The sequence below is a fragment of the Sinohyriopsis cumingii genome, chromosome 3 (assembly GCF_028554795.1).
Source record: "Sinohyriopsis cumingii isolate HCF-2022 chromosome 3, ASM2855479v2, whole genome shotgun sequence".
NCBI lineage: Eukaryota > Metazoa > Mollusca > Bivalvia > Unionida > Unionidae > Sinohyriopsis > Sinohyriopsis cumingii.
Window position 1 is genome coordinate 114,832,830 of NC_142963.1, and position 23,111 is coordinate 114,855,940.

Consider the following 23,111-nt stretch of genomic DNA (forward strand, 5'->3'; position numbering starts at 1 on the left):
GTATTTAAAAACTGGGCGTAGGTGAGCGTATACGATCGTTTTATTTCCGTCGAATACAATGTGGAAAATCCTCGATGTCAATTACGCCAAAATACAGACAGTTAACCTTTCAACTATACATAGCAGTCCTATTTATATCTCGCAAGGCTCGGCTGCGTGATCTAATACAAACAAATCGGTTTTCTTACTACAACACACGAGGAGGAACATGTTTTGGAGACTGCATCTGCGCCTGAAAAGTCCAAGAACAGTTAATATTTAATTTTTAAGATGAGTAAATACGTATACATGACGATATCGACAATCACTATGGTTACGGTTCTTGCTGTCTTGGGTGACCTTTACAAAAAACCTAATTCAGGGGTTTTACGCAAATATCCGCACACATTTCACCACCATTCTCGTAAAACAAACTCCAAAGTATTTTAAAAATCTGATGTAGTGAGCGTATATGTTCGTTTTATGAATCATTCTGCGTTTTCACAAATTCTATTTTCGTTTATTTCTGCCAGATACGTTATGGAAATTCCCCCAAAATCCTTTGCCATACACGCCAAATATAGACAGTTAACCTTTCAACTATGAATACATTCGGATTTCATAATGTCGGGTTTTTACATGTGAAAGCGGAAAAAGTACAAGGGGTGATGAGGTTGCCATTTCTAGAAAATGTTAAGTTTGATCGCCACCACTCTCTAGTCGCGGCGCCTATTGCTACTATACAATATAGTCGTTCATCGAACTCGATGATCTAGCTCGCCAACGAACGCTGCTAAACTAGATTATTAGTGGACAAGCCATTTTGTAGAAAGATATAAATATCAGCATCAATAACATAACCATTAACAGCATGGCGGTGAGTACAATAGTTTTGAATATAATTTTGTATATTTAAAATAGAATAGCAAATATCAAATGATTCTTCATGCTCTCTCCCTCCCTCTCTCTCTCAATTATTGCTAATTTATAAGTCATTTTAATTCACGTACGCATATAGCAGAGCTCAATTGATAATAGTAAGCGCTACAAATAGCTCTCCTATTTATATGTCTCAGACGAGGCGGCTTGATGTAGAACAAACAAAATAAGAAAACTGAAAGATTTTAAGAAACAGAACAAAATCTATTCTTTCTGGACAAGGGATGAGAATACCTCATTCAGGTAAGCGGAGAGAGGTGAGATATTTCATTTAAAGTCAGAATCAGATATCCCAGTATCTTCCTAATTCATATTAATTAATCAAAATCTTTAATATCCAATTTACAAATTGTGCACACAAGTTAAATATTTTCAATAATTATGTACAATTTGCAATCTTTGTGAACTCCTTAGACAACTTCAGCCATCGCTTTGCTGTATCTGCACGTGCGGCTGATTATGTTTAACTTGTATCACCGATTTTGATAATCCCTTAGAATTGTTCAACAATTTATTAAACCTGTGACTCGTGCTATAACTGAATAATGCTATATTTTTAACTCATAAAAATGTCATCCAACTCAGTTACTGGAATATGGACATTTAAGACCAACAAGTATATGTGTATGTGTAAATGTATGTATGTACAGGTGAATATAAATATAAGTAAATAAGTCTATACATATGTATTTAAGCATATAAGTGTATGTGTATGAATGCAAGTGTGTATAGGCAATTGTGTATACATGTCTCGCTAATTTTAGATTACCATTGTGGCCGTTGTAATGTAACATGATGTCCTTTCTTATGGTGGTAACATTTTTTGACTTCATCTAATTTTATTTTATCTGTATTGAATTTATTTAGTATCTAGCTCAAGTATTTGTTCCAATTTTAAAATCATTACATCTCTACCCCAGCTGTACGCCAGATTAAACAGCAAATTATCTCAATCTCGAGAATCTTGTCAGCATGATCTCATTTATTGTTTTCTTTATCGTTTTCAGACTATTACTCTGTTCTCTATCTCCTTCCCTGCACACTGTCAATAACACAGTGTTGCACATACCGACTCTTATATATCATTTTACCATATCTTGTCTTCACAGTGAATACCTCCATGGAGAACAGTTACCACATAAAAAAATCACTACTAATAATGGATAACTCCATAATGCATTATAGTATCTCGATCGTGGTATTCAACAAACGTTCGATATTTTGCGGTAAAACCATGAAAATCAACATAAATACATCGGAAAGCATGTGTGTGTGTGTGTGTTTAGGATTTTTAACGTAGCTTTAAAATTGTTGCAGTCATATCGCTACGATGTCTGCAGTGTGACAGTTTATACTGATGTCTAGCAGTGGGGCATTATGCCGCAGACATGTAGCATGATGTCCCACCCAGTCACATTATCCTGACACCAGGCCGACCAGTCCTAACACTAACCTCTTAATGCTGAGCGCCTAGCGAGGCAGCTGTTAAGAACCATTTTTGTAAGTCTTTGGTATGACTCGGCCGGAGTTCGAATCCACGACCTCCTGCTTGCCAGGCGGACGCTCTAACCACTAGGCCACCAGAGCGGTCTGAAAGCATGTATGCAATTATATAACCGCTACTGGACGATTCCACTAACTCACTCACATCGTGCTTAATGTCATTGTTTCTCTCTCTCTCTCTCATAATTATTCATTTTTATATTGTCATGTTGAATATGTTGCAATACTTGTATCATATAAGAAGAGGGCTAATTTAAGTTGTTAGAACTGTTCCCAGTACCAATAGTATCCTTTTACAGGAATAAAATATGTTTAAAAAGACAATGGACTTTGGTTAAACTGTATTAGTATCAAATTTTTAGAACAGCATTAATATTTATTTTAAGTGCACTTACATCACTACATTGACATTCACTCGTTTAGTTACGGTTCTTGCCATCATGGGATACCTCTAAAAAAAACCTCTAAAAAAACATAATTCAGGGGTTTTACGAAAATATTCGCATACATGTTACCATTATTCTCGTTAAACGAACCCCAAAGTATTTAAAAATTAGGCGTAGGTGAGCGTATACGATCAATTTATTTCCATCGAATACAATGTGGAAAATCCTCGATGTCAATTACGCCAAAATACAGACAGTTAACCTTTCAACTATACATAGCAGTCCTATTTATATCTCGCAAGGCTCGGCTGCGTGATCTAATACAAACAAATCGGTTTTCTTACTACAACACACGAGGAGGAACATGTTTTGGAGACTGCATCTGCGCCTGAAACGTTCAAGAACAGTTAATATTTAATTTAAGATGAGTAAATGCGTATACATAACGACATCGACAATCACTATGGTTACGGTTCTTGCTGTCTTGGGTGACCTTTACAAAAAACCTAATTCAGGGGTTTTACGCAAATATCCGCACACATTTCACCACTATTCTCGTAAAACAAACTCCAAAGTATTTTAAAAATCTGATGTAGGTGAGCGTATATCTTCGTTTTTTGAATCATTCTGCGTTTTCACAAATTCTATTTTCGTTTATTTCTGCCAGATACGTTATGGAAATTCCCCCAAAATCCTTTGCCATACACGCCAAATATAGACAGTTAACCTTTCAACTATGAATACATTCGGATTTCATAATGTCGGGTTTTTACATGTGAAAGCAGAAAAAGTACGAGGTGTGATGAGGTTGCCATTTCTAGAAAATGTTAAGTTTGATCGCCACCACTCTCTAGTCGCTCAGCCTAGTGCTGGTATACAATATAGTCGTTCATCGAACTCGATGATCTAGCTCGCCAACGAACGCTGCTAAACTAGATTATTAGTGGACAAGCCATTTTGAAGGAAGATATTAATATCAGCATCAGTAACATAACCATTAACAGCATGGCGGTGAGTACAATAGTTTTGAATATAATTTTGTATATTTAAAATAGAATAGCAAATATCAAATGATTATTCATGCTCTCTCCCTCTCTCCCTCTCTCTCTCTCAATTATTGCTAATTTATAAGTCATTTTAATTCACGTACGCATATAGCAGAGCTCAATTGATAATAGTAAGCGCTACAAATAGATCTCCTATGTATATGTCACAGACTCGGCGGTTTGATGTAGAACAAACAAGTAGGCTTTTGTGTTACAATACATATGTCGGGACACCATTGCACTTGTGCACACAAGTTAAATGGCGGAACACCATTAAACAGCATTGCATCGCCGCCTGAAAAAGACCATAGTTATCAATAATTTTGGAAATAACTGTTTATTCATGACAGTTAAGGTGCAAAGCATTCATAATCAGGATTGAAAGGACTTTATTGACGATTTAACCAAGACTAGTTATAACCATATAAGAAAACAAAGAACTTAAGAAACAGAACAAAATCTATTCTTTCTGGACAAGGGATGAGAATATCTCATTCAGGTAAGCGGAGAGAGGTGAGATATTTCATGTAAAGTCAGAATCAGATATCCCAGTATCTTCCTAATTCATATTAATGAATATAAATATAAGTAAATAAGTCTATACATATGTATTTAAGCATATAAGTGTATGTGTATGAATGCAAATGTGTATAGGCAATTGTGTATACATGTCTCGCTAATTTTAGATTACCATTGTGGCCGTTGTAATGTAATGTGATGTCCTGTCTTAATGTGGTAACATTTTTTGACCTCATCTAATTTTAGTTTATCTATATTGAATTTATTTAGTATATAGGACAAGTATTTGTTCCACCTTTAAAATCATCACATCTCTACCCCAGCTGTACGCCAAATTAACCAGCAAATTATCTCAATCTCGAGAATCTTGTAAGCATGATCTCATTTATTGTTTTCTTTATCGTTTTCAAACTATTACTCCTTCTCTGCACACTGTCAATAACACAGTGTTGCACAATCCAACTCTTATATATGATTTTACCATATCTTGTCTTCACAGTGAATACCTCCATGAAGAACAGGTACCACATAAAAAAGTCACTACTAATAATGAATAACTCCATAATGCATTATAGAATCTCGATCGTGGTATTCAGCAATCGTTCCATTTTTGCGGTAAAACCATGAAAATCAACATAAATACATCTGAAAGCATGTAGGCAATCATATAACCGCTAGTGGACGATTTCAATAATTTACTCAAATCGTGATTAATGTTGTTTACTCACTCTGTCTCTCTCTCTCTCTCATAATTAGTCATTTTTATGTTGTCATGTTGAATATGTTGCAATATTTGTATTAGGTAGGGAGAGGGCTCATTTAAGTTGTTAGACCTTGTTCCCAATCCCATTGTATCCTTTTATGGGAATAAAATATGGTTAAACCTATAATGGACTTTGGTTAAACTGCATTAGTATTAACCTTTTAGAACAGCATCAATATTTAAGTGCGCCTACATCACTACACTGACATTCACTAGTTTAGTTACGGTTCTTGCTATCACAGGGTAGCTTTAAAAAGACATAATTCGGGGTTTTTACGCAAATATTCGCACACATGTTACCATTATTCTCGTCAAACGAACTCCATAGTAGATCGTCGGAACTGTTTAATATATTCGACAAAGTGATGATAATAGAACTTGAGGCAGCCTGCTCTGTCGACTAATCTACTTTTGTTATTAAATGATAAATCCGTTTAACATTCATCTAAAGACCCATGTAAACCGGCTCGACAATCTGCGGAATATGTATTTAGAAAAAATCGCAGCAATTCGCGTCTGTTAAAAATATCTTTCAAAAAATACTTACAAATGAATGATTCAAGTAAATCCAACTAATACATGTGGGGAAAAATAATTAAGTTTAACAACGTACATGTGTACTAATTAGATTGATGAAGTTCAGACTAATTGCCATCCAGATCGTTATTGGACATATTATACGTGTCTTGGACCAAACATGTCTACTGCAAGAAGTGCCACGCTCTACATCGCTGACTTTCTACATACTTGTAGGTAACTAAGAATGGTGTACGGATGCTTCATACCAGTTTGAATACCAACACAAGCCTAAAATACTAATCCACAAAAATATCTGTATCATTCACTGGCAAAAAATACTACCTGAAAAAATCACAAGAAAGACCTAAATTAATAATTTCAGTTGTTCGAGCCACATTTTGAATCAATGCTGTTACCTTAGCAAATTTCATCCAGTATCATCTTTAGCGATATTGAAAGAAGCTAAATCGACAACCGTGATAGGTTCTTTCTTATAAGAGTGTCGTGCCAACGAACGTCGCTAAACCATGTGATCAGCAATCAGAATAATTTATAGGTAGATCTTAAAAACATCAGTACCAGTTACCTCTTAGAAGACTAGCCATTTCCAGTATGGATATCTGTATACCACCTTTGAATATACATTCCTATTTCAGAGGAATACCAAATTCTAAATAATCTCCCCCTCTCACTCAAGACACACACACACACGCACGCACGCACACACAGAGTGTAACGGTGGTAATAAGCATTCGGTTAGATGTACTGTTAACTTCTATGTTCTGACTCCACTTCCAATCCTTTGATTTCATGTACTAAAGCTAATAAAATCCTTACAAATGATTACAATAGATGCAAATTAACGATACAATTATTGATAGGACTAATTTAACTCCTCAGCCTCCTTGTCCGAATTCGTTTCACTTTATGTACGCATGTTATAAATCAAGCAATTTTGATTTGGGTGTCTTTTGCGGTGTTAGGTACGTAGAAAAGGTCCAAGACTTTTTCCAACTATCTACTGGCAATAGCATTGATGAAAATCAAACTTTTATATGTTGTGTATCTGGGTTGCATTTACTACCATCCCTCCAATTTTGACAGTTAAACCCCTGACCAAAATCGTCCTTGATATGTCTATTTCCACCCAACCATCTTGCAGTTCTCCAAAGATTTGATGTCTAACTTTTTGGTGCGTGCGTGCACGCACGCACACACAGGGACGTCTTTGAAAGATGACCTGCCTGAGAAAATATGCCTGCGTATTTTGATTTTTGAAAGCTTGCTAAAGTTCTTAAAGAAGTACAGAGCGATGTGGAGGGGAGATGGGGTGTTGTACAATTTTCACAACATTTCACTGTCTGGCACGTAAACGATTCAAAACAAAATTCTTTATCAGTGTAGCTTGTGATTTTTTGTATTTATAAATCACTGCACCGGGCTAAACCTAGCTTGTAAACGTACAAAAGTGCTTTACAGAATAGAAGATTATTCGTTACAAGTGCCACGTCTCCTTTTTAACAAGCATTATTTCCTGTACCTGCGCTTGCATGGAAATTGAAGTACCGTAATATACCTTTTCCTGTATAAACTTTAAAGTAAATCTGACCGGCAAAACGTTCTGAATTTCTTCTCAAACAATTTTGGTATATAGTTTCGCTTTCTTAAATTGTGTATTCAATCTAAGCTTTGAAACGCTGTGGCATTGACACTGAGGTAAAGTATACATCACTGCTGTCATGCACTTCTAACATTTTAAATAAAATAGTTCCTATTCTACAATTTCTTGCTAAAGTAGTTTTGCAAAAGTTTGTTCATTCCTGCTTTTTTAGTAATCTGCACCTTAGCTGTCATCACAAAACTCTCGGATGAATATTATCGATCATTGTTTACTTTTACAATGCGACTTCATCTAATTTGAGTCAAAACAATTGGACGCCGTGTATATTCAGTAACGGTGCAGGGGATCGGTTGAAATTATTTGCATCATTCACAGAGATGTTTATTTTCGTTCAATTTTTTGATTCACTGTAATGTAAGCTGGCAAAACGGTGCTTGTATCAAATGAAACTGATGGTCTATGTGATCATTATATGTGAAATAGAAAATGGACACAACTTTAAAACAAGAAACATCCGTCATAGTATTTTTAATGTTGATTAAATCGTTTATATTGTTAACACACTGAAGAATCGATATGAACACTAAATCAGTAATTCATGCACATGACATATCAAAACACATTTTAATAATGTAAAGCTAATGACACTAATCCTAACATTACCTTTTAATCAACTGATTAAAACGAATACCTCCATAGAGGGTATGGGGGGAAAATACAGACAGACAGACACATTAACTAATCAATGAGACTGAGTAGAAAATACGACGAATTTAGTATATTTTCATATATTACCTCAAGTTTTGTAACTGCTATCCTCTTCATGAAAATCACAATATGCGGTAAAGTCGTCTAAAAGGAATAAGGAAAACTGCGTTTATATTGCTTTTGAATTTGTTTTATTAAAATGAAGCTACAGCTCCAGTTGCATTTACAATTGACTGAAATTAAGAATCAGGTAAAAAACCAACATGAAATAAACAAAAGACATATAACTGTGAACAATATTAAGTCGACTTTAATTTCTGTGAAATAAATATTTGGAACTTGCAGTACCCTTGATCAATAATAATCAAAATCTATGCTCCAAATCCAAAACACGAATAAATTAAAATGAAATTTGCATTCATGAGAGATTATACCGAATTTGTTCAGGGCAGCATCGAGTCTTTGTTCCATGAATTCACTCCAGTTTCGTCCAGTGTAATGAGTTGTTGGATAAAAGGGTGGTCTAAAACTACGGACGTGCGTTACATTTCAGCTGGTGATGCATGTTTAGAAGCTGGAACAACTTTTTCAAAGCGATGGCTAGCCCTCGTTTACAACCTGGATTTGCAAAACGTCAAGTCCAAGATTAAAATCTAATTCAACTATTGAGGAAACCTAAGACTCAAATTAGTTCAAGAAATGTGACAAGTCAATATTAGTCTCAAGAAATGCATAATAGTTTCCATTATTTCTGCTATATAGGATAGATCAATATATCTATCAGGGAAACAGTTTTATTGTTAACGCCTCAAAGCCAATTGAAAACGTATCAAAAAATTCTTTAGTACCTGGTGCAACTTTCACGTCAAAAAATAAACTGACGGATAACAGCTAATTAAGCTTCTGGTCGTGTGCAAACTGTCACAGATAAAGAAGCTGTTAACAAAGTTAATCAAGAAAAATTCTCGTCAACTGTTCTCCACATACAACGTCATCCTCAGGGCCTTTTTGTGAGGCTTCATTTGCACACACGGTGGTTCATTTTGCCATTGTTAATGATAGCGTTTAGGCTCCCACTGCAAGTACCTTGTGCAAGACCAGTTCTTTCTCAAGAGTTATTGTGTCTTATTAGTTGTTTAATATAGCACTTATGTAGCAACTTATATTTTATATATTGTTTAGTTTTAATTAAACATGCAATATTTTGACCAACGCTAGTCTCTAGCAAGAAATCTTTGCTTGTGAATTCCATCGATTATACCATTGAACTTATTTACTCGGTTCTTTCTACTGTAAGTTCTAGTTTAAGTAAAACTTTTCTGTTTCTGTTTTAGTACTTCCTTGCAGATTATTTTTCTCATTACATTTTGTGATGTTTCGACTAGCAAGTATCTGACTCTGTGTTTTGCAGAATCTCTTTGCAAATGAGGTAATTGTATTAGCTATGACTCTGTGTTTTGCAGAATCTCTTTGCAAATGAGGTAATTGTATCAGCTATGAATGTTTGTAATCTTGGTAAGATACGGCCTGTTTGTCCCGTTTCAGTATCTCTTTGCATTTTAATTAATTCTATCAGCCATCAATACTTGCTTATATACGGATAATGGCATTGCCAGTATAATCTGATTGTGATTAGTCCTTGTTATGTATAAATTTCTGTCTTTTTGACTTACCTAAGACATTCTAGAACTGTCTGTGACCCCCCAGTGCTCTCATTACACCCACTGTACAGGTGTGGCCACCTAGCGGGAACGTCATGCACACATATAGACAGGTCTACATAATATATAAGCATATGCGGATAGCTAGAATTTGAATTAACATACAAAACGTGATTTACTTTACTCAGCTCAAAATCTATATTACATTTGCTCTCAATATTTCTCGCTACTTTGCTATCAAATTAAAAAATGTATGCATGCATGTATGTATGTCTGTCTGTATGTATGTATGTTTGTATATGTGTCTATCTTTGTGTGTGTGTATGTATGTGTGTCTATGTTTGTATGCGTGTATGTGTGTGTGTCCTATGTTTGTGTGTGTATGTATGTGTGTGTCTATGTTTGTGTGTGTGTTTATGTATGTATGTATATATTTATGTGTGTCTATGTTTGTGTGTATGTATGTATGTGTGTGTATATGTGTGTGTATGTGTGTGTATGTGTGTATGTGTGTGTGTATGTGTGTGTGTATGTGTGTGTATGTATGTGTGTATGTATGCCTATTTTTACGTATGTCTTCCTTTTCTTAAAGATCACACTATTTTTAATTTCTCCAGTGGTTCAAAACTGTCATATATTACCTGTTATGTATGTCTGTATTCTTTTAAATTTCTGACAATGTGGTTGCAGAATAATGCAGATCAACATCCTCGCGATGGACGACGCATGATGAACAGAGCTCAGTTTATAAATGAAGTCGGTCCAGCTTCTCATTTAGCACAGAAGAGAACATTGGGTTATTACCACCATGCTTTCGTCGTAGAAGTACAGCACAGAGGTGCTCAGATTATTCATTATGGATCAGTCCGCTGCTCTGGAAAGGTACACGAATCATTCTTGAAATTTGAAGATATGAATTTCGAACTAGGAGTCTATCTCATATGGTGTAATGGGTATCCAGCATCAAGAGAGCAGAAGGACGAAGCTATCAGTCGTGCCCGCTCACGTCTTGAAGAAGACAACTATATGGTAGCAATTAATAACTGTGAACATTTTGTGACCTGGGCCTTAACAGGAACGCCTTCGAGTCGCCAGATAAATGATGCAACGCGTGCAAAAATGTTGGTGGCAGATACCGTTGATGCATGTTGCAATAAGAAAACCAAGATCAGTGCAACTGGCAGTGCTGTCATAACGACAATAGTCGTTAAAAAAGTAGGGAAAGCATCAGTAAAGAAAGCGGAAGCAAAAGGCATTCAAGAATTGGGGGAACATTCAATTGAAACAATAGGAAAAGCAGCAGTAGAGGGAGCAGAAACAAAAGGCATTCTAGCCTTGGGGGAAAATGCAGTGGAAGCAGTAGGAAAAGCAGCAGTAGAGTCAGCAGAAACAAAAGGCATCCTAGCCTTGGGGGAAAATGCAGTGGAAGCAGTAGGAAAAGCAGCAGTAGAGTCAGCAGAAACAAAAGGCATCCTAGCCTTGGGGGAAAATGCAGTTGAAGCAGCCGGAAAAGCAGCAGTAGAGGCAGCAGAAACAAAAAGCATTCTAGCCTTGGGGGAAAATGCAGTTGAAGCAGCCGGAAAAGCAGCAGTAGAGGCAGCAGAAACAAAAGGCATCCTAGCCTTGGGGGAAAATGCAGTGGAAGCAGTAGGAAAAGCAGCAGTACAGGCAGCAGAAACAAAAGGCATTCAAGCCTTGGGGGAAAATGCAGTTGAAGCAGCCGGAAAAGCAGCAGTAGAGGCAGCAGAAACAAAAGTCATTCAAGCCTTGGGGGCAAATGCAGTTGAAACAGCCGGAAAAGCCGTAGGGGAAGAAGTACTTGAGAAAGTAGCTAAAAACATTATTTTAAGACCAAGTTCAGCTACATCAGTATTAAAAGCAGCTGGAAAAGTTGCAGCTGCTAATGCTGTCATTGAAACAGCAGTTCTCGGATGGGATATATATAAACTAAACGAATCCCGTAATGCTGGAAAAATCGGTAAAAGAGACTTTGAAAGAGGAATAATTACAAGGACATCTGGAGCAATTGGTTCTGTTGCCGGAGGTACTGCTGGGACAATTATTGGCCAAGTATTAATTCCGGTGCCCTTTGTTGGTGGTTTAGTCGGAGGTGTTATTGGTTCAGTTCTCACCAGTGTTGCTTCTTCTGCCGTATCAGGCCTTGTATTTGACAGTGCATGATTACGTGGTTATGGGGATTTGTAATGTTTCTTCTAATAATTTTTAAAGATGCGACCATATTCAGAATTCTCGTACAAAATATGATTTTATTTCAAAGTGTCACGTTTCTTGTACAGATAGTAACATTTGTCAAGATTCAGATAGCATATAAACAACATTGTTGAATTTTGATAGCTGCAGGCTACATGTACTTTGAAACATCAGAGAATAGTTGACATACTCCAATTGTAGGTAACAAACAACAAAAATTCTACATGTGCAATATAGATAATTACAACTCCTTCTCAAATGAGCATCAGACCCTGAATTTTGAAAATTCTCATACATAAAGCAGTAACATTTGCAACATCGCACAGCGCACAGAACACAAACACTCACACATATGTGCGTGCAATTCCGAAAGTGTTTGGTCATATTAAACTTAAACTTTACCGATACATTTTGAAAAATGTTTAAATAAAATGTAGTTTTGTGACAGAGGTAATATACCGTTTTTATAAATATCAAGAATCATTACGTCTCGTTACTTCAAACTTGTGTATGATTCTTATCGGTTCCGGTGAGGCAGGTAAAAATTATAGCGAATAAGATAAGGCATTTTATCCTTTAGGTTACATGTGTGTATATAAGTTTTGAGATAAGTATATCGTTATTCAGGGTAGGAACACACACCTATTTACTTTTAACGAACCCGAATATAAAAGTATCCGGTGTCAAAGGTAACTATCTTTCTGTTCTGCAAACGGTTTTTTCAATCACACACACACGTGTCCAAAGGTAGGTGGCTCGATACCCACGCAGGCCAGCAAACAAGGGTACAAAGGTTGGGGATTCGATACCCGCCCAGTCTAGCAATTGTTCACTAACTCGTTATGTCATTTGAAAGGGAACTGGTTCACAAAGATATATCTAATGATGTATTAAAGTTGCCTTTAGCAATAAAATAGACCAAAGAAAAAGAACACAAAATATAAAAAATAATCAATGATTGTATGCAAGTTCTTACAGTAGCCCACTTCTTGCACCAGTTTATGTTAATAAAATTCACTCTTAAGTTCGAAAGATAATTCAGAAATATCCTATACATACAAGGCATTTTCAAACGAATTATTATAACAATTGAGGGAAGAGTCGAATTATCAGCAAAACTGACTTAAAAGGTTTTCGCCATTTTATTAGTGTATCTAGGTAAACAATATTACCAGTGTTGCCATATTCCATAACATATTATACTATGAATATTTCAATATAGCTGTACCAATAAATTACATTTTTGTGTTCGACAATCAACAAAAAATAAATACTTGAGAAAATATAACATCATTATGTTAAAATTGGAAAGAGTGGCCTTTAAATAAATTTTGTAAGTCATGTCTCTTAGGAATGGGGTTTATTTTCCAACATTCAAAACATGAGCCTGGATCAACGTTCAAACAACGAGATTTTCTGATTTACTGCACCGCACTAATGTTGACGATGATCAAGGATCACTATCAATGCCTCATCACTCACTGTGCACTGTTGCCGAAATACTCACAACCACAACATAATGTTCATATTCTAATTAATAAACAATTATTTATTGTTGTTGTTAATGTTGTAAAGATGGGAATTTTTTCAGCATAGGATGGGATATACATGGCGGCCATTATAACTGGTGGCCGAAGTGCCCTGTAAAATCCCGAACTACCAACTACGGGAAGCTTAAATTAATCCCACGAATGCCTAAATCCAACTCTTGTATCCTCACCAAAATGAGAGAAGAAAAACTGTTCTAAAAATATATTGAGATTATATTCATGGGTGCTGAACCGGAAGTAAATAATTGTGGCCTGAGTGAACAACAATAACAAAAACAACCATAATGATCATAATAGTTATAATAAAAAGACTAATAATAATCATAATAATCAGACTAATACCAATCATAATAATAATACTAATAATAATCATAAAAACATGACTAATAATAATCATATGACTAATAATCATAAGACTAATAATAATAAGACTAATAATGTGGTTTAGTACAGCGCTTTATCGTTGGAAGCTCTATGTGCTTTACATTATTAGATAACACGATAAAACATACTATGACAATATTATATAAAAAAATCCACCATGAAATTGCAAAACAAAACGATGTCAGGTTTGCTTGCATGTCATGTATTAGTTTGGTTTTATTTAATATGCGGAGGTTTCTCTAGTAGCAAACAGATGGGGCTTAGGGATTGATACGGTGGGATGGCATATGACACAGAGGTGATCTGATGCAAGTTCGAGGAACACCAATGAAGACTAGAATATTATCATCAGATTTATGAAGAATCTGGTCTAAAATGTGACTGATTATTGGTGGGTCGGCTAACTATTTGAAGGTGAAAATGTGAATAAAATCTACGAGTTTTGAGGTGTATCGGTTTTCAGGACAGTCAAATTGAATATTGAAATATTAAAGAATGATCAGTTTGCCACCTTTCAAATTTCTATACTCCCGGAGGTTAGGAAACTGTCCCAAAAAGAGAGATTCAATTAGCTTGATTTTTCAATTAGGAGAAGGGCGGTAGAGGCAGCAATTAAAGTCCATGCATTGACTCTGGTTGTGACAGGAAGAGCGGGATTGGGATTAGAATATAACGAATACACTAAAATTTTGTGAATGAGATGTTTATTTATAATGTGATTGAAAAATTCAATCTTACACCAACCTCGAGCGCATAAATTTCAACAATGAATTTACCAAAATGATGCGCACTGAGTTAAACAACCGATATAAGGAAAATGGTATCGTTCCCAAGTGGAACGAATCATAACATGGCACTTAAACGAGTAATCAACAAGAACTGATGAATAAAAATTAAGCAAATATGATTTACCTAATGGATCTATCACCATGGATGATCAAATGCGTAGAAATTAACATAAACAATACAAATCTTGCATTTACCACGAAGGGTATCAAATATGAATTTACACAACTATGAGTCTTTTTTCACCTAGGATGAATAGAGTATGGACTTTTTTCAAATGCTAGTATTATTTCATCCACAAGTAGGATGTATATACATGTTTTCACTCAAATAGTAATACGGAATATATTTAGGATTTTAGCTCAAATAATGATACAATAAATAAAATAAAACGGAACATATAATTTCTGGTGTCTATTCGACAGCCTCAGAGTATCTTCAGTTCCACCGCTCTATCGGATGATCAAGGAACCAACACGCATAGCACTCCCCTCCAAGTCTGCCAAAGATTCTTTCATAAACCCAGCCTTTTTGCGGGTCCCGAAACTTTGGTCCCCCACCACGATGAAAAACCATCTTCGAGCAAACGTCATCACCTAGAGCGGCAGACAGGTTATACAAATCCCGAGAGTATTACGACTCTGCATCATGTAGATCTACCTCCAAAATCACACATCCAATTCCAGACCCTTAGTCACACCTCCCTCCAAAATCAGACAGCTGCAAATATAATGACTAAAGTCGGGCAGTTCACGAGACACGCTCATGTACGGATATACTTTACGTGGAGTTGCTTGTTACATATTAAATCATTTCCTCGGAACTACTGTACAAGATTATTATTCTAATAACCAGGTTCGTATATGAATCTGTATCAGACAAGAATAATCTCACAGAACTCGATGATTTTTCCCATCCTTTAATACATGCAACATTTAAATCAATTCAATTCGTTTGTTCAGTTATAAAATGGCTAACTTGAAAAAAGACTCAAGTGTATCCAATATATGACACGGGTCTAAGTATTTTGTAAAACTTAGAATACGTAGTGGAACAGCCACAATATCAAACAATTCTACCACATAATACGGACAGCAAAAATATAATAGAATTCAATTTTATATTTCACCTACATTTCCTGCAAAGTGGACAGCTTCCTGATAAAACTTTTTGTGTTGTGACGTTACTATATAACTTTAAAAGTACCTCGGCTATGTTGTAATGAACGGCCAGAGAGCTTAAGTTTATCGGGTTTCTCATGGCTCTTGCAGCATGGGGTGAACCAGCCTCGGTGTTTTAAGACGTAAATAAACCACTCTTGGCTAATGCCGTATGCGGAAACAAAACCAAAGCACATTTTAGTTCAGATATAAAACATAAACATCATGCTTACACAGTTCTGTGACATTGGTATCATACAGACCGATTCCCATTTTCCCGATGAACTGTCTCTCCACTGTCTCAGTTAGTGGATGTTGAGCGCCATGACACCTTTTGCATTGCGTAAATATATTAGTCAACCCTATTATATTCTACTCTAGTGAGTTAAGTAACATTACACAGTACAGACGCAGATAATCGCAAATTCTTCCACGCTTACGTCTGTAAGTTAAAGGTATATATTAGTATTTGGAAGGTGGTGAACTATGAAGTCCGGTAGCGCGAGCTTTGCCCGATAGGCGAACCATTTTGGAGACAGGAATACGTTACCAATCTCGTAATTTCTTGCAACTTCAGAGCACAAGGTTAAGTCCTTCATTTTAACATGTAGTATTTTATAGTTTGTAGGTGAAGGGTACGAATTTCAGGCCCCCAAACGCTTGGGAAAAACCGTTACACCTGTGCATCTCCAAAGTTATGCCTTTCCTTAAATGTAAGAGAAAAAGAAAATACATTTTATTACATTTTAAAAACTTCTTTCTAGTACTTCGATGAATAAGTTTGATTTTTAATGACATTCCTGGAAGTATCTAACTTTTCTCTTGAGACCTGCTGTATTCTTCACTTATTCTATGATATTAATTATGAAATATAATATTTTATGGATTGTTTTAACTGTTACTAGGAATTTATTTGTTGTTGTTGTTGTTGTAATTATGGGGTTTAATGCCATTTTCAGCACAATATGGGCTATACATGGCGGCCAGTATTAATGGTAGAGGAAGAACCTGGGAAAACCCCGGAAAGAACCACCGACCCACGAGAAACTACTGGAATTTTTCTCACATACCCACATAGGCAGAACCCGAGACTCGAACCCACGCAGACAGAAGTGAGATGGCAGTGATCCGTAACGATGAGCGCTTTAGACCACTCGACAACTCGGGGCCCCGAATTTATTTGTATTTGCAATGATAATATTGGATTATTGTTTAAAACAATTTCGCTGCCAACTTCCTGCTCCATAATAATTAATTTTGAAATAAAATGCTTTTAAAAGCAATATAAAAATGATACTCCGTTATTTATGGTCACGCATTCCCCTAAGTTTTCTTTACTATAAAACGAGTTTGGTAATAGTTTGAAATATTCAATTCTTACTGAATTTTAAATAAATTTTGGCTATCTTTAGCTTATTCGATATTTAATTATTTACCTCATATTCTTAAACAAAGAAATTCCAGAATATTATGAAGTTCCTCTTTCGATTTGCGAGTTTCCTACCGATAAATTGGGATGGTGAGAAGGAAAACTACCATAACAAGTAATGGCCAAGAAACATTTATCATAAATGGCAGTTGAAGAATTCGTATCATAGGAATTGGTGGAAAATTTATCCTAGGAATTGGTGGAAATTTATCCTATGAATTGGTTGAAATTTATCCTAGGAATTGGTGGAAATTGATCCTAGGAATTGGTGGAAATTTATCCTAGGAATTGGTGGAAATTTATCCTAGGAATTGTGGAAATTGATCCTAGGAATTGGTGGAAACTTATCCTAGGAATTGGTGGAAATTGATCCAATAATTGGTGGAATATCTTATCATAATATGAGTATTGCTGGATTCTGCTTTAAATAACATAGTCCTATTGTTCAAATGATGGGATTCGATTTTACTTTAGAAATTGGCCCTTATGTCAAGTACGACCTTGACTCAACTGAATAATTCTTACTCTGAGAAGGATAATACAAAATAATAAAGTTGTTTACTGAAGCTGCCACTGATTTAAAAACAAGGTCAGCAACTTAATACATTGTTTCTATTATTAGTTGTTTACGTCGAAAATAAAAAAATAAGAAAAAGATCAGTCAGGTCAAACAGAATCGAACTCTATTCTGGACAATATCAAATCAAGTCAACAATATTACATTACAATAGCATGTAACGGAATACATTTTTTTTAATAAAAAAAACTGACAGACAAATAATTACATTAAATAAACATAAAACAAGTGAAAGCAAAAATATTCCGGACTTGACTACTATACTTCAGTCTTTGAAATACTGATGCATCGGTTGTTCATCATTAGAAAACTGTCACAAAATTCTTTCTGTTCGATATGGTAGTCTTAATCTCTCATTGCTGGACCTGAGGATTGGGGTGGGTGGGTGGGTTGTCAATGGGGCCAAAAGCTCTCGCCTTTACATGCCACTCACACATTTCATCTAGTCAAAGACAACAAAAAAGTGCCAACCTAGATCTTATATCTTTCGTTAATATATTGATACTGTGCCTAATATATTTCATATATATAAATAGGTTTGATGCAACTTTGCCTAATTTTCGTAGCTTTTGTATTAACTTGATTAAAAATCTGTTTGTGAAAATATTGGAAATTGGAATGAAAATGAACGCTTTGTAGACGAATAATACCGACTTTCTTTGATTTCTAATAAAAACATATTACAGGAGAAACTCTCTCCTTCATCTCTGTCTCTGTCCCCATCTCATTTCAAATTTTTTCCTGTATCAATTTAAGTATACTTAAGAAGATATACTATTCAGATGAGTTTATTATATTCCTATGTAGTAAATTTTCCTTATTTCACGTTATTTAGATTTGTACATTTATGTATTTATGCTCTTATTTTCTTTCTTTCTTAAATACAAAGATTCTTTCCGAAGATACGTATGAAACTTATGCATGATTTTATAAATTGTGTTATGACTATCATAGTCCCTACACCCAGGCAGATGGGGTTATGTAGGATAATATAAAATCCCAGAAAATAGAATTGAAAACGGACTTAACTTAGCTACTTAAGTGGATACGTTACAACAGACAGCAAAGTATATACCAAGAAAGTACTTCGAAATAAGATAAACTTTATAAACCGATTGTTTACGTAACGAGACGAAGGTTTTGCAGTAACAAACGAAAATGAAGGCAAGCGTTTTAAACCTGTATCAAATCCAGAACTGAAACCCAGTAACAAATAAATAACAAATTATCTATCCAAATAAATAACAAATTATCTATCTAGGTAATTATTTTCGCTCTATGCGTAATTGGTCAGCATTAATTGGCCGTTTCACAATTCATTTCGGTTAGCTTGTTTGCTGTGTCTGCAAGTTGTTTAAAGTCTTGCATACTACTTGTGAATGGTATGCTTTACAGGTTAACATGCATATAGTTTTCTGCAGCGAACAAGACAAAACAAATTCACTGGGTTGAATTTGTTACATATTTTCAATCAGGGTAATTGGTATTTCGTTTGACCTAACCTGTCCGAGTAAGCGTTCCCAGTGGATCGAACCAAGTATTTTGGTGTCATGCAAAAGGATAGGATAAAGGTAGACAGGATGAGGATGCTGTTGCACAGTAAGCAGGCATTTGCTCGATCGTTGTACTGCTTGTGTAGAGAACATCTTTTTGAAATAAAAGCCCTTCCAAGCGTAACTATATGCCACTTCAGTAACATCCGTCCATAACCATCAAATTCTTTTGTAATAGGCGCTAGTACTTTGGTTCTTTATAAATAAGTAAGTGTAGACGTTATAACACTTTGACTAAATACATAGGATTGAAACAAACAGAAAATATATAACTTATCAAGAACAGGAAAGAACACCACAATGCGTTAAAAATCTTAATCCAATTCAATACTGTATTACACACACTCCAGGTAGTATAAAACGTGAACAACATCTACAAGTTTTAATACCTAAACTAGAGCCAATGTATTAACTGTACCAAGACGTTTTTGTTTTTCATATTGTTGAAACCTGGTCTAGTTAGTTCGTTTCTCGTATCCTCGTGTTTCTAGGTTTTATTTTATAACTCTTGCAACACTTGTTTCCGCAGCATTTATTTGTGATAAATTCATTCACTTTTTAAAACATTTTAAAGATCACAGCTTTGCTTGGATTTTAATACTTTTAGAGACTGATAAGTTTGGTATTTAATACCGGTTTTGTCCGTAAAATGTTTATTAGTTGCAGTTTAGGAACGAATGTGTAAAATATCGGGCTTTCGCTTTTTAAACTAAAAAACCAAATTTTTAAGATATATATATTGTATTGAAAAAGATAAATCAAAAAGACAAATCCAGCAATCCGACCCCCCCCCCAATAAATAAATAAATATGATAAGCTAAATATTTAGTTGAAAAGTAAGAACAAATGGAATTTTGGGCCATTTATACAAAGAATCGTGAAAAGTAGGAATAATGGATAAAATCCTGGAAAACGGAAAATAATAATTTTGTAAAAATCTTATAACGGCTCCAGTCTTAAGCCATTTAAAAGAAACAAAATGAAAAACAAGTAAACTAAACAAATAACAAAATAACAAAAACAAAGCCAAAATGAATAAATAAGCCAGGATTTTCATATACTATACTAATCATGTTACAATGTTCACATGAATTTGATCTATTTTTATTATTGTTACAGGTATTTATCTGACACCATTATGTGAGAGGAAAGATAACGAAGATCAAACTGGATGACAATACAAAATAAATAAAATGTTTAATTTTAATTTTTAATGTATTATTTGAGATAAACACTCCAGTAAACCGTAGTTATGTTTTAGTAGAGACACAAATACAGAAATTAAACTTGCTTGTTAATCTCTCGCAGACGCAATTTAAAATGATAAATTTTGTTTTGCTAAAAGTTTAATTTCAAAATTGATTTTTACTAAAGATTTAAAATCTGGAGCTGATAAAGTTTGTACTTAACAATGTTTCTCTATCCCATTATTATAATCATAATTTCAATTTCTAATCAGCGATAAATTTAGTTAGAAAATCCCGTCATTAAACGATAACAGTCGACATTTGGGAAGTTACGATGGAATTTTTCAAATATGAATGGTAGAAACTCTTCTAATTCCATCCTCCAAAAGCATTGGAGATTTGGTGGAGTTTTGATGCCATCGTATCCCAGCTTTGCTAAGTATATATGGGAGAGATGGCACTTACGTTATTTCAGTATGCTTACTGTTACTTTGCTGAAAATGTGAAAAGCTATACTAAGAAGTTTGAACTATTGCAAACAAAGGGTCGGATTTTAGACTGATGATACTAAACCAAGTTCCATTGATACATCTGCTCCAGTGACCAGAAGAATCGATGCATAGAGGTTGCAATGGCAGAGAGGAACCCGAGAGATGGAGAAAGGTCTAAAGTCAGTTGTATCAACAGACCCTAATGTCACATCTGGGTCTGCTATAATTCTACGGCGATTATCCAAACCAAACGTGAGCCTGAAATAGACAGAAGTGAGTAATACGATCTGTATTAATAAAAATCTTGACATATGGAACAACCTTATTCATTGACACATCTATCAGGACACAGATGTAATAGATTTAATTTCCAAATTGTTGGTTAAAAATGGAGACTTCTTATGAAGCATACAATGCAGTGCAGGAACTAGACTATAGGTAGTATGAAGAGATAAAGCCTTATCAACATTGGCCAAGTCCAAATGTTTCAAGCTGGAATGGAGGATGCATCAAAAAGAAACACCAGGGCTAGATACCAAGTTGCCGCCTAATTCCACCACCTAGCAGAACATCGTTGCAATAGGATTTTAACATCATAAGAACAGTTTCTGAGGATCTCAGTAAATGTGATATGGCAGGCAAGATGAAACTAGTAAGACAAATTAACGAGATGGTTGATGTTGAGGATCGTGTGTAAATAATTGTTGCATTTATGTTAATATACAATGCTATTCACTTTGTACACGAAAAGAAGTTCGTATCACTCTGGTAGATTTGTCTGTGAAACTGTTAAAAAATAAAGATAGTGTAGTGGTTACAGTAGAAAACAATTTATACTGGACTGGAGCATGTTTGAAAAGGCAAAGTTCTGATCTGTCATGTCTGGAAGACCATGGTTACTGTACAGCAAATCTGTCGCGAATCGTACGTATTCAGGGTATGGGTTGGCTAAAGAAATAGGAAAGTGTTTGCTGGGAAAGAGTCTTATTGGAGATGTACCAATATATGGAAATGTTCACATCGATGCTCCTTTGTAGGATGCGTACACCTTTCTATATCCAATAGGGGAAGTAGAAAAATTGTCTGACCCCACTCATTAAGGTTGTTCTCGCTTCAAGACCTCTTACTGGGACAATACGTTTACGGGAAACGAAACAAGAGAAGGAAAACAATCGAAACAGAATATTCTCCATTCATATGTTCAAGTCCAATGCAGTTCGATTTGCAAATGATGGAGGAAACAGGTCGTGATGAAAGAGCTATAATATTTCAACGTCAGCATGTACTTGAGGTTACTCAGTGATGTTATTTAGCGGATTGCAGCAAATATAGGTTTTATTTTAAGGTCTGTGAGGAAGGAAATACTTACAATTTGTAAATACGATTCAGTATTCATGGGCCCTCAAAAAATCATCTAAATCTGACAGAAAATGTTAAGCATATTCTTCTGGAAGCGCTGACAACGAAACATTACTGTGATGCTGCGAACAACATAAATATGTCTCTCTCTCTTATATATATATATATATATATATATATATATATATATATATATATATATATATATATATATATATATATATATATATATAAGTGCTTTTCATTAGCTGTTACGAAATGGATTTCAGAAAAAAAGGAAAGTAACGGTTCTTGCCCAAGGACACATCAAGATTGGCGACATTACTGGTATGATGCTAGCATTGAAACAAGCACGTTTTCGGTCGTTATTCAGGCGCGATTAAACTCTGAGCCACCGCAGTTACATTTTTAATTTAGGGCCAGAAGCACATCACGTGAAGTCTTTGATGAAGACGATACTGTGAACAATATTATTCAGATAGCGGTCTGATTTGGATACCACGCTGACACAATTTTCCTTTGGCACATGTTAGCCATCAAACGAAAATCTTGAATGGCATCACGTGTGTTTTTGGTCTATGACGCATGTAGATAAAATTAGAGGTTTGATCATAAAAAATTAGATAACCTGATATTATTAATCGTTATATTTATTTTCAAGACATTCAAGATTACGTCAATTGTATTGTCTCAACAATTAAAAGATGCAAGTCTTTTAAAGCGTGTGCGTGTGTGTGTGTGTGTGTGTGTAACTTCTTCCTGACCTACACTTCTGTATCA

The 23,111-nt window shown here is 35.1% G+C and overlaps 1 protein-coding gene and 1 long non-coding RNA gene across 3 annotated transcripts in view; one reads left to right on the forward strand and one right to left on the reverse strand.

Moving 5' to 3' along the window:
- The first annotated feature begins 712 nt into the window (after positions 1-712).
- Positions 713-18,445, forward strand: LOC149803628 (uncharacterized). 2 transcript variants are annotated; one of them, XM_089953381.1, is made up of 2 exons: positions 713-856; positions 10,335-18,445. In XM_089953381.1, the coding sequence occupies exons 1-2, from the start codon at positions 851-853 to the stop codon at positions 11,823-11,825; spliced, it is 1,497 nt and encodes a 498-aa protein (XP_089809507.1). In that variant the 5' UTR covers positions 713-850; the 3' UTR covers positions 11,826-18,445. The 2 variants fall into 2 exon arrangements, with proteins under 2 accessions (XP_089809507.1, XP_089809506.1); XM_089953380.1 differs by lacking the exon at positions 713-856 and adding an exon at positions 3,530-3,818.
- Positions 16,333-23,111, reverse strand: part of LOC149803629 (uncharacterized) — a 31,228-nt gene continuing 24,449 nt past the window's right edge. Inside the window, exons 2-3 of the long non-coding RNA XR_016420239.1 lie at positions 21,055-21,230; positions 16,333-16,441 (exon numbers count right to left, since the gene is read on the reverse strand). This is a non-coding gene — a long non-coding RNA (uncharacterized LOC149803629). The remainder of the gene's footprint in view (positions 16,442-21,054; positions 21,231-23,111) is intronic.